This window comes from Marmota monax, unplaced genomic scaffold, assembly GCF_021218885.2.
Source record: "Marmota monax isolate L192 unplaced genomic scaffold, Marmota_monax_Labrador192_F-V1.1 WCK01_AAM20220418_F8-fsc00180, whole genome shotgun sequence".
In the NCBI taxonomy this organism is placed as follows: Eukaryota; Metazoa; Chordata; class Mammalia; order Rodentia; family Sciuridae; genus Marmota; species Marmota monax.
In genome coordinates, this window is record NW_026693881.1 from 3,229,517 (window position 1) to 3,244,014 (window position 14,498).

A 14,498-nucleotide genomic window follows, 5' to 3' on the forward strand; every position below is an offset into this window, starting at 1 on the left:
TTGTGTATTTTACCCACTACCATATAGTGACTTTTATTTATTTATTTTTTGGTATGGGGATTGAACCCAGGGTTGCTTAACCACTGAGCCGCATCCCCAGCTCTTTTTATTTATTTGTTTTTTATTCTAGTTGTTTTTTTGAGACAGGATCTTGCTAAGTTGCTGTGGCTGGCTTTGAACTTGCGATCCTACCGCTTCAGCTTCCTGAGGTGTCAGCCACTGCACCTGGCTCTAATGGCTTTTTTTATTTTAATTTTTTAGTTATAGATGAACACAATATCTTTATTTTGTTTATTCATTTTTATGTGGTGCTGAGGATGGAACCCAGGGCCGAGGTAAGCTCTCTACCACTGAGCTTCAGCCTTTCTAGTGGCTTTTTAATGTAATATTTTATCCATGAAAGTAGGCTGCTAGTGCAGGTATTTAGGTTACTGACACCAACAGGTTGCTTGATGCCAGGACAAGTAGTTTGTTGTTGCTTTAAATGTTTTAAAAATTCTAATTAAAAATTTAAAACTTGGGGGAATGGGAACCGGAAAGACAGGGGAATGAATCGGACACCACTCTCCTGTGTTCATCTGTGCGTACAGGACATGAAACTCTACTCATGTCCAACCACAAGAATGGTGAGTCTGGGCTGGGCTGGGGCTCAGTGGCAGAGAGCTTGCCTCACACGTTTGAGGTTCTGGGTTCCATCCTCAGCACCATATAAAAATAAGTAAATAAATAAAGATATTGTGTCCATCTATAACTAAAAGAATATTTAAAAAAAAAGAATGGGAAGTTGTACTCCATGCAAGTATGATATGTCAAAACATACTCTACTGTCACGTGTAACTAAAAAGAACAGATAAAAAAATTGTATAAAAATGTTAAAAATAGGGGCTGGGGTTATAGCTCAGCAGTAGAGCGCTTTCCTCGCACATGTGAGGCACTGGGTGTGTGAGGCACTGGGTTCAATCCTCAGCATCGCATAAAAATAAATAAATATATTTAAAAATTAAAAATAAATAAAGACACCACATTTAATAATAAAAAACAAAATTTAAAAAAAACTTATATTAATCTTTATAACAACAAAAAAGATGTGGTCGTTTCCTGCGGGAGCCTCAGGTCTGGCGGAGGAGGGCGGGTGTTGGCGGGTGGCAGGAGGGAGTGGAGGAGTGGCATGGGTTCTCTTACCTGTGCGTTAGGGACCGTGGCAGGAGCCAGGGTCAGCACAGGTCATGTCTCTGCCGGGCGGGAGATGTCCAGCTGGAGATATCCAGGAGGCAGCTGGCCTTGTGGCCTGGAATCGGGGAGGCCCACGTGAGACAGGCCGGTGGCATCGGTGAAGTCACGGAGGCTGTGAGCGGGAAGGGAGTGGCACGCGGTGGCTAAGCCAAAGAGTGCCGGGGTGAGGAGGTGGCTCTCTGGAGCTTCTATGCTCACAGTGGGGTGTGACCTAGAAGTGGCTGTACTGAGAAGTGGAGGGGGACCAAGAAACGCAGGACTTGGTGCCACATTTGGGTGACTAATGTTAAAGAAACAATGTTTTCAAGGACAGGTTGGGAGAGGGAATCCAGAAAGGTCAGAGGGAAATGACACAGGGAGGTTAAACCAGACCGAGACGATCGGGTTTAACACACAGGTCTCCGCTGACCTTGGAAGTTCAAGAAGCATGAAGGGTTATGGCAGGTCAGTGTTCTCAATGCCAAGTGTCACCCACTGGCTGTGGGCGAGGGAGATCTGGGAGGGCATGATGTAAAGTCGGCCATTTGTCTTACTGGATGAAATCAGTAAGCAGAGATCGGCACTGGGACGGGACGGAGCCTTAGAGTCTCCTTAGGGATCAGGACGCCCTGCGCAGGTGAGTTCAAGACCTGTCTGGGGTCTGGACTGACCCCCCCAACTCAGCAGCTCTGCATGACCTTGACCTTGAGCCAGTCACCCTCTTCAGGTGTATATCTTAGATTTGCTTGTGAAATTCCACATGTGAGGTCTTCAGAAGGACCCCAGGTGTGGTGGGCACACAGTGAAGACAGGGTGACATTTTATGCCAGCCACCGTCCTTTCCAGCGTACTAGAGCCAGGATGTCCTTCTGGGATTGTTTTCTCAAACAGGTTTTAGACCTTCAGTCCAGTTCTCCAGGTTTTATTGAACCCATGTCTTCCAGACCAGTTGACAGGTTTGACCGAGACAGACCTCCGAGAGGACGTGGCGGCCCAAGAGGGGGCATGCGGAGCAGGGGCAGAGGTGGTTCTGGGAACCGAGCTGTCGACACCCTTGACCAGAGAGGGAAACGGGATTTTGAAAGATATGCTGGGAGTGACAAAACGTGAGTCTCCCTAAATGCCCTTTCCCCTGCACGTCGCTGGCAGCATAGAGCATGAGTGTGTGCGCTGTGTGGTAGCACTCAATTGGCTTCTGTTCATGTTCTGTGAGCTCTCTCTTGTGGGAAACTGACTCTGGAACATCTTTTACAATCAGCTTTCTATGACTTAGGCCTTGACTGGAGACCAGCTTCCAGCTTAGGGGATATTCTTTCTTCCTCCAGGGCTCTCAGAACTGAAGACAGCACAGGTGGGTGTGGAGTTCGCACCTGGGGATCCGGTAGAGACACCAGGTAAGTTGCAGCCGTGTGCCCTCAGGGAGCCTCCATTTAGATGGGGATTTATGGATCTTTATTTGCTTTTTAAAATTTTCTTTGAGAATGAAGTCCTCTTGTGCTTCATACTACATGTCTTTAAGTAGAGATTGATTCTAGGCTTTGTTTTAGTGAGACAGCTTGTGTGTGTGTGTGTGTGTGTGTGCACCAAATCCTGAAATTAAACCAAGGTAACTTTTTTTTTTGGAACTGGGGATTGAATCCAGGGGCACTTAACCACTGAGCCACATCCCCAGCCCTTTTTTAAATATTTTATTTAGAGACAGGGTCTCGCTGAGTTCTTAGGGCCTTATTAAGTTGCTGAGGCTGGCTTTGAACTAGTGATCCTCCTGCCTCAGCCCCCTGAGCTGCTGGGATTATAAGTGAGCACCATTAAGCCCACAGGAGATAACTTTTAAAACATGTTTGCCAGGGCTGGGGATGTGGCTCAAGTGGTAGTGCGATCGCCTGGCATGCGCGGGGCGCTGGGTTCGATCCTCAGCAGCACATACAAATAAAATAAAGATGTTGTGTCCACTGAAAACTAAAAAATAAATATTAAAAAAAACATGTTTGCTGTTTCGTATTTAGGTGTGAAATTGCTCTTAAAGATCTGTTATTTTATCACAGTTTAGCCAGACAACTTCATGACAGATGACCCTGTGTTTGCTGGTGCACATGTAGCCGGTACATGTGCATGTCTCACCAGCTTTTGAAATTCCTGCATATTCTGTGTTTTTCTGTGACCTTCCAGAGTCCCTGTAGATCCTTGATATCGTATTTTCATTTGTAAAATCATTTGCAGGTTGAAGCTCAATCACAGGTTTCTCCTGAGGCTCATATTGCCTTGGATCTGTGCCAGTTTTACTGGGTAGGGTGGGTGCTTGGTTTTGCCATCCTGGTGCCAGCAGAGGAGGAAAAGGAGGGAGGTGCTGTGTCGCAGGATAGTGTTGTTGGCTAGCTTTCCAGATGCCTGCAGGCTCGGGGGCACCTGTTCTGCTTTTCTTCCTTTTACCTGAACTCATTTTTCTTGAATCACTGTCCTGTGTTTTTAAAAATGTGTTTTAAAGCTAAATAAACCAAAATTAAAAGATTTGTCACTGAGGTTCTATGGAACCCAAGCACCTTCCAAGTCATCTAATTTACCTACCACCTTAATTCATCTGGGTCCCCAAGTAGTTACTTACGCTGGCCAGTGGTAGCCTTGTCAGCAGCAGTGAGTAAAATTAAAGATAAGATGCTTTCAAACTGCAGTAACTGAGCCATTTCCAATGTTACTGGTTCTCTTTGATAGTTTAATAGGGTGAAAATGGATTTGCTGAAAATGTTTTTTTTTCCATATGTAGCAATTAAAAAGTATAACAATTGTTAATTGTCTATAATGCTGCCTTCCAACTTTTTTTTTTGAGGGGGGGATACCAGGGATTGAACTCAGGGGCACTGAGCCACATCCCCAGCCCTGTTTTGTATTTTATTTAGAGACAGGGTCTCACTGAGTTGCTTAGGGCCTCGCTTTTGGCTGAGGCTGGCTTTGAACTCGCCATCCTCCTGCCTCAGCCTCTTGAGCTGCTGGGATTACAGGAGTGCACTAACGAACCTGGCTGCTTTACAAAGACTGCATTACATGGCTGTCAAGTAACATTTGTCTAAGTGTGGAGTCGGACTGAATTTGAGCTAGGTCGGTTCCGTCCTTCTGTGAAACACTATGCACAAACAGGCATTCCTGCCTAGTGTAACGAAGTTCCAGTGCAGGTGTGGGCCCTGGGCTGTATCTTTCTTGTACTGAATTCAACATCGGTGATTTTTTGGTTTTATTTTGGTACCAGGGATCGAATCCTGGGGCACTTAACCACTAGTCCACATCCCTAGTCCTTTTTATGTTTTACTTTGAGACAGGGTCTTGGTAAATTGCTGAGGCTGGCTTTGAACTTGTGACCCTCCTGCCTCCGTTTCCTGAGTCACTGGGATTACAGGCATGTGCCACCACACCCAGCTTGGCAATTTACTTTTTAAGAAAAAAATATTATTTGTCAAAATAAATTGTAGCTGATTTTGAAACTTGTTTTGTAGTTTTGGTCAGATGGTTCCATAAGAGCTATAGGCACATTAGGTTTGTTTATTCATAAAATAATTTAGGTCAACACAAGGGGGAGACCTGTGATTTTTCTTTTCCACAAAATTATAATTGCTTAAGTTGAAGAAATACTGATTTTTACAGAGTCTGGTTTTGGTATTATTTCTACTTTTTCTTCCCTTTATCTTTGTAACCTTTTTATGATCTTTAATTTTATAAACTGCCAGTAAACCTGTTTTTTTTTATCCCCTTGGTTTGTTCTGTGGCCAAGGGAATAAAGAGAAAGTTGTCCTTGATCCCTGCAGCTGCTGGTGGGCCTTAGGGCTACTGGATGCTTAAGTCAGGGGACCCCCGGGTTGTGATATGCAGCTATGGGTTCCTGAAGCAGCTTCTACGAGCAGACCACTGCTGTGCCCCTCCCCAGCATTTCATTTAGGATCCTTTTTTGTTTTTTAAAAGTAAAAGATAATCAAATTTTAAAAAACAGGTTTTAAAACTTGATCATAATTGCTTGGAGCTTAGAATTTAAAAATTATTTAAATTGAAATGATCTATTATTACAATTCAACTTATGTAACTTATTTATTTTTATACTTATTTGATTGGTATATATTTAGTTGTAAATGGACAATACTTCTATTTATTCATTTATTCATATGTGGTGCTGAGGATGGAACCCACTGCCTCACACATGCCAGACAAGCGCTCCACCACTGACCTGCAGCCCCAGCCCCTTAACTTAAACTTTTAAAGCCTCCATGAAACTTTTTTACCTGAGGTAGGATTAAAAAAAAAACAAAAAAAGAAACCTGGGTTCTGTCTGTAGACTGTAAAATACTTCTAATGGACATGTAGTTATAGCAGTTTACTGAAAGCGAAATTTCTTTTGCTGGGACTTTTAAAAATAATGCTCAGATAGGATTAATGTTCAGATAAAAATAAAAACCAAGATGTGAATTGAAACCCAAGCTATTTTCCCTCACGGGTGCGTCTGGAGGGGACGGTGTAGAAAGCCAGGTTGCACAGTGCTGTGTTTCCGGAGCAGTTGTCACGGTCTGTCTGTAGTCACACCTGCTCAGTTTGTGGGATCTGTCTCACCTTGTTAGCATTTTCAAATAGTTTGGTATGGAATAATCTTATGTTTAATAAATCATTTAATACTTACAGTTTCAGAATTCTTATGGCTCCATTTAATAAATGGAAAATAAGAGTTTTGTGTGGGTATAGTCGTGCAGCAGCCGAGGATTGCGAGTTCCAAGCCAGCCTCAGCAACTTAGGGAGGCCCTGCCTCTAAATAAAGAATAAAAAGGTCTGGGGAGGTGGCTCAGTGGTTAAGCAAACCTAGGTTCAATCCCCGGTTCAAGAAAAAAAAGAGTTCTGAATATTTTTTCCTAATAATTTATGTTTTTTTTTTAAATTTTAGATCATTCACAGAATCATTTTTGCCAAAGAACTTTAACCATTTTGCAAGTCATTTACGTGAATAAGCAATTCAGACCGTTCCTTCTTTGGTTTGGACGTGGAAACCTGTGTGTGTAGCTTCTTGAAGAGTGCGCCCTCGAGCAAAAGGACATGAGCACGTGCGTCTCTGTCTCAGATGCAGAGAGTGATGTGTGCCTGTACCCTGTGAACAGAGGGGCTCTTGCTGTTTTTCAGTGACGCGGAGCTGGCTGCCCCGATGGAGGAGACAGCGGCGATGCAGGAGTCCCAGGGCCTCCCAGAAGAGGAGTCTCCAGCCAAGTAGGGGCTTCTTCCCCCTCCCTTGGGGCCACAGGCTGATTTCCTCGAGAGTCTGGCCTCGTCCCATCACAGAGGGCTGGCCTTGTTCATTTACTGAAGGGAACGCGTGTCACAGAATGTCGTCACACGTATTTTAGGGCACAAGGCTGAGGAGCCTGTCCTTGGTGACCTTGCCGTACATGGCATGGCTTGTGGACCTGCAAGTCACCAGGAGAAGGTGCCAAGGGCACCTACCGCTGTGTCCTCCAGTGCGGGCCTGGCTGGTTCTCTGTAGAGGGCATCACCTGGCACAGGCTCTGAGTCCCACCTGCTTTGCTTGAGGTGCCTGGGTCACTTCAAGGTTGCATTTATGTGCCTTGTACTGCTTGAATCCAGTTCTTTAGATATGAACTAAATCTCAAACAAAAATCTGTTAATACTAAGTGTTTCCTGTGTTGTCTCAATACAAAATCTCTTCTTACTGAACCTTCTGGAATTTATTAACTTTTATTAGGTTTTCTTAGTTATGAAAGAATCCCCAAATTTATAACATCCAGTTCTGATTTCTTAGTTCTGTCACAAGCTGCCTAATGAAGATTTATGACCCTTAATATTTCTTTACTTTTAGCTCTGCATAAAAAATGATGGGAAAATTTATATAAAGCAAGTAAGGAAGGTCCCTGTAATTTGTTCTGCTTAAAGCCTTGTCAGATCACAGCCATTCCAGGGCGTGCCTACCTCCTCCCCCTCCACTCAGACCCCCAAGATGCCACTCGTCATTCATGACTGCTCGGGACGTGATGTCGGGGGGCCCTCACACCATCCAGAAGTTCCGATGCTTCCTTAACACCGTTAATAGCAGGGCAGCGCATCAGTCTCCCTGATTATCTCAAAACTTTTTTAAAACTACTTGGTTGAATCAACACCAAAGTACACATCCTCCCGGAGTGTCCTGTGTTCCCGTCAGTTCTCTCCCGCCCTCCACTCTCTGTCGCTATGTATTAGTTTGCAGTTGTCATGATTCTGCTTCAGTGCGTCTGGACAGCCTGGACTCTGAGACTTGTCTGCGCTGCTGCACTCTCAGTGTCTCTCCCTGTGGCCAGCCTGTGCCTCAGTGTCCCCGTGGCCGAGCCTGTGCTGTCACTCAGACACACCTGTCCCTGTGTGATCAGGTGGTGGTGGTTTGTGTTGCTTCCAGTCTTTGTTATAAAAGCTACTGCAGACATTGGTGTAGACAAGTCCCTTGTGACGTCTGCCTTCATTCCTTTTTTGTTTTCATTGTTTAGCTGTAGATGGACACGATACCTTTGTTGTCTTTATTTATTTTTATGTGGTGCTGAGGATGGAACCCAGGGCCTCTCAGTGCCAGGCAGGGGCTCCACCCTGAGCCCAGCCCCAGCCCCAGCCCCGCCTTAGTTTCTTCTGGATGAATACCTGGGGATGCAGCGGGGGACTCTAGGTGGCAGGTGGATGTTGACTTTTGTAGGAAACTGCCAAACTCTTCCCAGCATGGTTGCATCTTTATTATTTTCCCACCGACAGTAAATGAGAGTTTAGTTCTTTTGTGTCATTGCCAATACGTGGCAGGGTCAGCTTTTACAACTTTTGACCATTGTGGTTTTAATTTGCCTGTCCCTGATGACTGACCATGTTGAGCATCCTTTCAGTGGTCATTTGCCATCAGTGTGTCACTTTTAGGAAGGCAGCCTTAATTAGGAGCCACTCCTAGGCTTTTGATGATCCTTAGGGCGCTCAATGGACAGAGCTGGAATAGACAGATACATAAACATCGTGAGATGAAACAAGTTCCTTCAGTACTTGCTGATTAGATCGAGTCTGGAGGGTCTTTACCTGACCTTTCTTACGTGCTTCTCCTTTCTTTGAATACTGGGGATCTTGGCGCTCTGTGGTGTCACCCCATCAGGCATCCGCTCCAAACACAGCAGTCACTGTATATAATTCAATGTTCCAGCCCAAACTGCCTTCAGTAACACAGCTGCTAAAAAGTCACTCAGGACAAGACAGCCATCAGATTTGTATTTAAAGCCATTTGAAATAGCCTGTCAATGGCTGTATCACCAGCTTGACAAACATTTAGGTTAATTTTGATTCATTTTGCTTTCAAATTATAGAGATTGATTTTCATTTGGTAATCATGTAAAAGATTTACATATTTCCAAAATTCAGTCTGAAAAACGTGGTATTTTCAACTATTTTCTATCCCTATTCTTTCCTAGCTTATATTCCAATTTCGAGTGTGTGTGAGCGTGCATGTGTCGCACACGCTCTTGACTGCCTTTGCACTTCCCAGTGGTCACACACTGTCCCCCCCTCCTTCCTTGCCGGGTCTGGGAGATGCTCCAGTGTATAGACAGCCCTGTGTCCTTGTTGGCTGGTTAGTGTCTGCACGTGATTAACCATAATTTTTCCATCAAGTTCCTCTCTAAGTGGGCTGAGCTATTCCCATAGAGTCTTTTCTTAAGAGCTTTTCATATTGTTAACAATATATGTTTGAGGTCTATTTTAATCCGTACTTTCCTGCATTTTGTTAGGAAACTTCTCGAACAGCACACTTTAAGGCATTTTACAGGAACCGTCTATTCCTACTACCCAAGCTTTGCAGCTCGGCTCTCTTGTTCCTCTCATCTGTCTTCATCAGTATATTGTGTGGGGTACACTTCACCGTGAACCGAAGGTGTCCGTCCACCTCCCCGTAGCTCAAGGTGCACATCATTGACGTGTGGAAGTCAGTATGTTTGGTCTATTTGGATGTAAGGTCTTCACACCATGAAATGTGCAGAGCCCAAGTGCACGTCCCCTGTTGGACAAGGGCGTGTGCTTGTGGGGCCTGGACATCTGTGAATGCAGAAGCCTGCCAGGCACCGGACAGTTCCTCCTGTCACCCTTACAGGCAGCCGCGGCCGCAGAGGTTTTCCACCGCCACTGAAGGCCCTGCAGATGCGCGTCTGGGGCCTGTGGTCAGGGTCCTTCCTGATGACAGCTGCATGTCTCATGTCGTCACCCAGTAGTGGCTGTAGGACCCTGAGCATGCCAGCCCTTTGGTGAAGGTGCAGATGGACCCTCCCCCACTCCCTGTCTTCTTTTTTTTACTTTTAAACAATTTTAGTGAGAGAGAATTATCCGACTGTACAACTCAGTCACTGTATATAATTCAATGTTCCAGTATTTTTTAAACTGCGATAAAATATAATTAACATGAATGGCCATTTTGCATACCTGATTTAGTGCTTCCTCACAGCTGTGAGTGTGCAGCCGTCCCCGCCATCTCCAGAACTTTCTCCTCATCCTGGGCAAACTCTAGCATCCACCCAGCCAGCTCTGGTCACCCCTGGCCCCGGGCATCCTGTGTCTCACCGTTTGGGAGTTCGCTGGTTCTGTGCCTCTTGAGATCGGAGTCGCCTGTAGCCTGAGTGACCCCCATGTGGCATGGCGCTGTCAGGCTCTGCATGTCATAGGGCATCACACCTCGCTCCTTCCACTTCTGCGTATTATCTTTAAAAAAATGGTTTTTGTTGTTCTTGGTGCTAAAATACATACAAAACTTACTATTTTAACCTTTTGAAGTGCATAGTCCCCATGACATGTACTGCCACAGTATGACACACCTGTCACCCCATCTCCTTCCAAAACATTTCACTGTCCCAGGAGGAAACCCCCATACCCACTGAGAGTCGGCCCGACGTGCTTGGTGTCCTTGTTTGTCCCCTGTGGACATTTCAGGTCACTGTGATCCTGCCCAGAAGACACACCTGCCTGTCCAGCCTGACTCCTTTCATCCCCCTAATTCCTTGAGGGCATCAGGCTCCCTTGCCCTGGTGACATGTGTTAGTATTTTGGTTTTTTTTACTTGCCAAATAATACCTTTACAAATGTACTGTATTTTGTTTATCTGTTCCTCACTTGTTAGACGTCGAGGTCTTCTCTGTCTTTTGGCTATAATGACCAATGCTGCTGTCCACACTCAGGATGTCTTGACGTGGACATGTTTTGATTTTTCTTGGTATACATTCAAGAGTAAAATTTCTGGCTCAGCTGCTTCACCCTACGTTTCAATTTCTGTTTCCCAAAGTGACCACATCATTCCTCAGCCCCTGCCGTGCGCCTGAGCTCTGATCTTTGCATGTTCCCACCAGCACTTGGGTGTCTCTGATTCTGGCCATCCTAGTGGGTTGCCCTGGTCTGACTCATTGGCATTTCTCTGATGGCTAATGATGTGGCACATCTTATTGGCTATTTGTGTATCTTCTTTGTAAAAATATCTATTCAGATCCTCGACTGGTTTTTAGTTGGGTCCTATGTTAGAATTCATAATCCTTTGTCAGATAATCTTAGATCAAATCCCTTATCAGATAAACGATCTGTAAATTTCCTCTCCCATTCCATGGCTTTTCTTTTCACTTTCTTGATGGTGTCCTTTGCAGCACAAAATTTTAAAATGTTAATGATGATGTCTTAATTGTTTCTTTGCCTGTGCTTTTGGTGACACAGGAAGAAGCCACTGCTCACTCCAGGTCAGGAAGGCCCGGGCCTGGACTGCGGAGTTTCACACGCTCTCTCCACGGCGTGCGGCAGGGCTCCAGCTCCCTCTCTTGCGTGTGGCGTCCAGTTGTCCTGGCACCGCTGTTGGATAGATTTTTCCTCCTTTGAATTGTCTTTGGCACCTTGGTCTTAAAAATATAAAAGATCAGTTGACCAAAATATGAGGCTTTTTCCTGAACTCTGAATTGTTTTCTGTTGACGTATATGTCTTTTATTTATTTTTTGCTAGAACGTTTTTAAAAATGATTTTTGCGTACCAACTTTGTATCCTATAGGCTTAACTCCTTATTAATTCTCTCCACTAATCTGCAGCTTCTACTGGATTTTCTGTGTAGATGATTGTATTGTCTGCACACACCGTGTTAATATTCTTTCTGATTTTATGCCTTTTGCTTCCTCCTCTTGTCTTATTGACTCCCACTGGAATGTTGAGAGGAGACATCTTTGCCTGTGAGTGAGCTTAGGAGAAAAGCATTCATTATCGCTACTATTAAAAAATTACATTTTAGCTGGGCACGGTGGTGCACGCCTGCAATCCTAATGTCTCAGGAGCCTGAGACAGGAGGATCGTGAGTTCAAAGCCAGCCTCAGCATCAGTGAGGTGCTAAGCAACTTTTATTTAGAGACTCTGTCTCTAAGTAAAATACAAAATAGGGCTGGGGATGTGGCTCAGTGGTCGAGTGACCCTGAGTTCAATCCCTGGTACCAAAAAGCAAACAAAGATTAAGAAGATTTCATAGTACTTAGTTTACTGGGAGTTTTTGTTAGGAATAAATGTTGAATTTTTAAAGTGTTTTTTTTTCTGTATCTGTTGAGATTATTAAATGGTTTTCTTTTTCAACTTGCTAATTTGAGGGGCTGGGGCTATAGCTCAGTTGGTAGAGTGCTTGCCTTACATGCATAATACCCTGAGTTCAATCCCCAGCACCCCAAAAAACAAAAACAAAAAAGAAAAAAACTTGCTGATTTGATCCATTAGTGGGGCTTTTTTTTTTTGAGACGGTCTCGCTGTGTTGCCCAGGCTGGCCTTGAACTCCTGGCTCAAGTGGTTCTCCCACCTCAGCTCCCTAGTTGCTGGACTCCTAGGCGGGCACTGCCACACCCGACCTGTGATGTCACAGTGTCACATCAGCCCTGCATTCCTGAGTGAGCCCTGTCGTTCTCTTTCCCATGTTTCCTTGGGTTTGGTTACCTAAAATTTGGCTGAAACGTTGTGAAGCACACTGTCTATATAGAGTTTTTCTTTCTAATAGTGTGTTTTCCTGATTTTGGTATCTAGTTAATGCTAGCTTCTTACAGTGAGTTGAAGAGTGCCCAGAAGTTTCTGTTCTTCTGGGTTTCTATGGAATTTGCATTTCTTAGTGTTTATTGGAATTCACAAGTGAAGCCATCTGAAGTTTTTTATTTGTTTGTTTGTTTTTTGACCACTGAGCTATATCTCCAGTTCTTTTTTATTTAATGTTTTAAAATTTTGAGTCAGGTCTCACTAAGTTGCTTAGGGCCTCCTAGGCTGGTCTTGAACTTGTGATTCTCCTGTTTCCGCCTTCTAAACTGCTGGGATTACAGGTGTGCACCGACATGCCCAGCTGAAGTTTTCTTTATGGGAAGGTTTTGTCTGTGTTTTTTGCTGTAGATTGAAATTTCTCCAGTAGATATGGGGCTGATGAGCTTGGATGCTGAATAGGCTTTGGTATGTTGTGCCTACTTCATCTCACTGGTTTGACTTACTGGCACAACGCTGTTTACATATGCAGCCATTTACCTTTTGACACCTGCCGAGTCTCTATAATGATGTCACCTTTCCTATTTCCTGATAGTGGCAATTTGTGTAGAAAAAGCTGGAAGGAGGGTTGCACTTCTCTGTCCTCTCCCAGGACAGACTACTAGATATGCGTACTAGAGACGCGACCAGAATGAGGAGTAGACTGGAAGGCCTGTGTTTGTGGAGAACATTCTCAGACGTGTGCATTCGCGGCTTCCCACTGCTCTTCCCAGGCTTCTTGCATTTTCTTCCCTGTGGTCTCATTTTGTCTGTCCGCCATCGGGAGGGAAAGTGTGGGTGGTGAGGTGTGATGATTGTAGCATCGGGACGCTACCGTCCCCACATCCCGAGATGCTCTGCAGCCACACGTGAAAAGATGGGACTGAAACAGGGAAGCCTGCGATGCAGAGGTGTTTCTTAATTACACCTGAGATCCACAAAAGTGCACTAAACCGAGCTATTTCTTTGCTAGAATAGACATTTCAGTCCCAGCGGCAGTGATTTTTCCACAATTGTCCCTCTTCACAGAGTTCCTGAGTTGGAGGTGGAGGAAGAAACTCAAGTTCAGGAGATGACCTTAGACGAGTGGAAAAACCTGCAGGAGCAGACCAGGCCGAAGCCCGAGTTCAACATTCGGAAGCCAGAATCGTCGGTTCCTTCCAAGGCCGTGGTCATCCACAAGTCACGGTACCGAGATGACGTAAGCAGGCGCTGGGCTTCCTCCTGCTGTGATGGGCATTATGGCCAGGCGTCATCAGGTGGTGGTGGGAACTCAACCTGGTGGCCTGGGGTACCCGGCAGTCAGGTGGCGGCGCAGGCTCTGCTCACCTGGAAGTGTTGGCACTCACCTCTGACGACTGACCTTTCCTCTCCCAGGCGGTGCAGCTCCTGGACACGCCACTGCAAAGCGTGGCCGCCTGTGTTGTCTTAGACCACGCTGGCCCCACCCTCCCCATGAGCATTGCGCGTCACTGCCGTTGGGACCCACATGGGGAGCCTGGGGCCTTGGTGTCAGCAGCTCTGTTCCCACCACCACACTGCAGGAGTTTTCCTGGGTGGCAGTGGCCACCGTGGCCTGGAGGGTGGCCAGGGAGGCTCTGGGTTCCGAGCCCCAGTTTGCATGGTTGACACTGAGCTGTTTGTCAGACGCTGGAAGTTGTACGGGTATTTAGGGATGTTTACAGATGTTGATCGAGAGATAAGCTGGTCATCGCGTCACTAATTACATTCTCTTTAAGTTACTGACCTTCAGGGTACACTGAAGCATTCCAGTGGTAGAATTTAGAATCTGTCACCTGGTCCCTGTGTGGATGACGGCGAGGAGCAGACTCTTCCTCTGCTGGATAGCATTCACCGATTTTCGGTAGAAGCTCCAGATGCTGTGGGTCTGTCTGTTCGTGTTAGCTTGCCGTCGCTGTGACCGGAGCTGACAAGCTTGGCCCAGGTTCCAGAGTTCCAGTCCGTGGTTGCTTGGCCTGGTTCAGCCCATCCCTCTGGTCTCTGGTGAAACAGAACATCATGGTAGAAACAGAGGGCCAGGGGACAGAGACAGGAAGGGCCAGGATCCCAGGGTCCCCTCCCACCGGGACCCACCCCTTGGGTCCCACCCCCTCCCAGCAGCACCACAGGTGGGTTTCCGAGCCTGTGCGGGTGTTTTGAGATCTGGACCATCACAGTTCCCGTTTCCTTGGGTTGTGTTCTTGGAGGGACCACTTTCTGTAGAGGCCCTTCATGATGCAGTGTCCCCACTGCCCGC

The 14,498-nt window shown here is 45.8% G+C and overlaps 2 protein-coding genes across 2 annotated transcripts in view; one reads left to right on the forward strand and one right to left on the reverse strand.

Moving 5' to 3' along the window:
- Habp4 (hyaluronan binding protein 4) overlaps positions 1-14,498 on the forward strand; it is a 28,707-nt gene that overhangs the window by 9,837 nt on the left and 4,372 nt on the right. The window contains exons 3-6 of the mRNA XM_046462758.2: positions 2,157-2,318; positions 2,538-2,606; positions 6,358-6,441; positions 13,271-13,442. Coding sequence (XP_046318714.1) covers positions 2,157-2,318; positions 2,538-2,606; positions 6,358-6,441; positions 13,271-13,442 — 487 coding nt within the window. The remainder of the gene's footprint in view (positions 1-2,156; positions 2,319-2,537; positions 2,607-6,357; positions 6,442-13,270; positions 13,443-14,498) is intronic.
- Cdc14b (cell division cycle 14B) overlaps positions 1,045-14,498 on the reverse strand; it is a 120,871-nt gene continuing 107,417 nt past the window's right edge. Inside the window, exon 15 of the mRNA XM_058585149.1 lies at positions 1,045-14,242. The gene's annotated coding sequence lies outside the window, so the exon portion shown is untranslated. The remainder of the gene's footprint in view (positions 14,243-14,498) is intronic.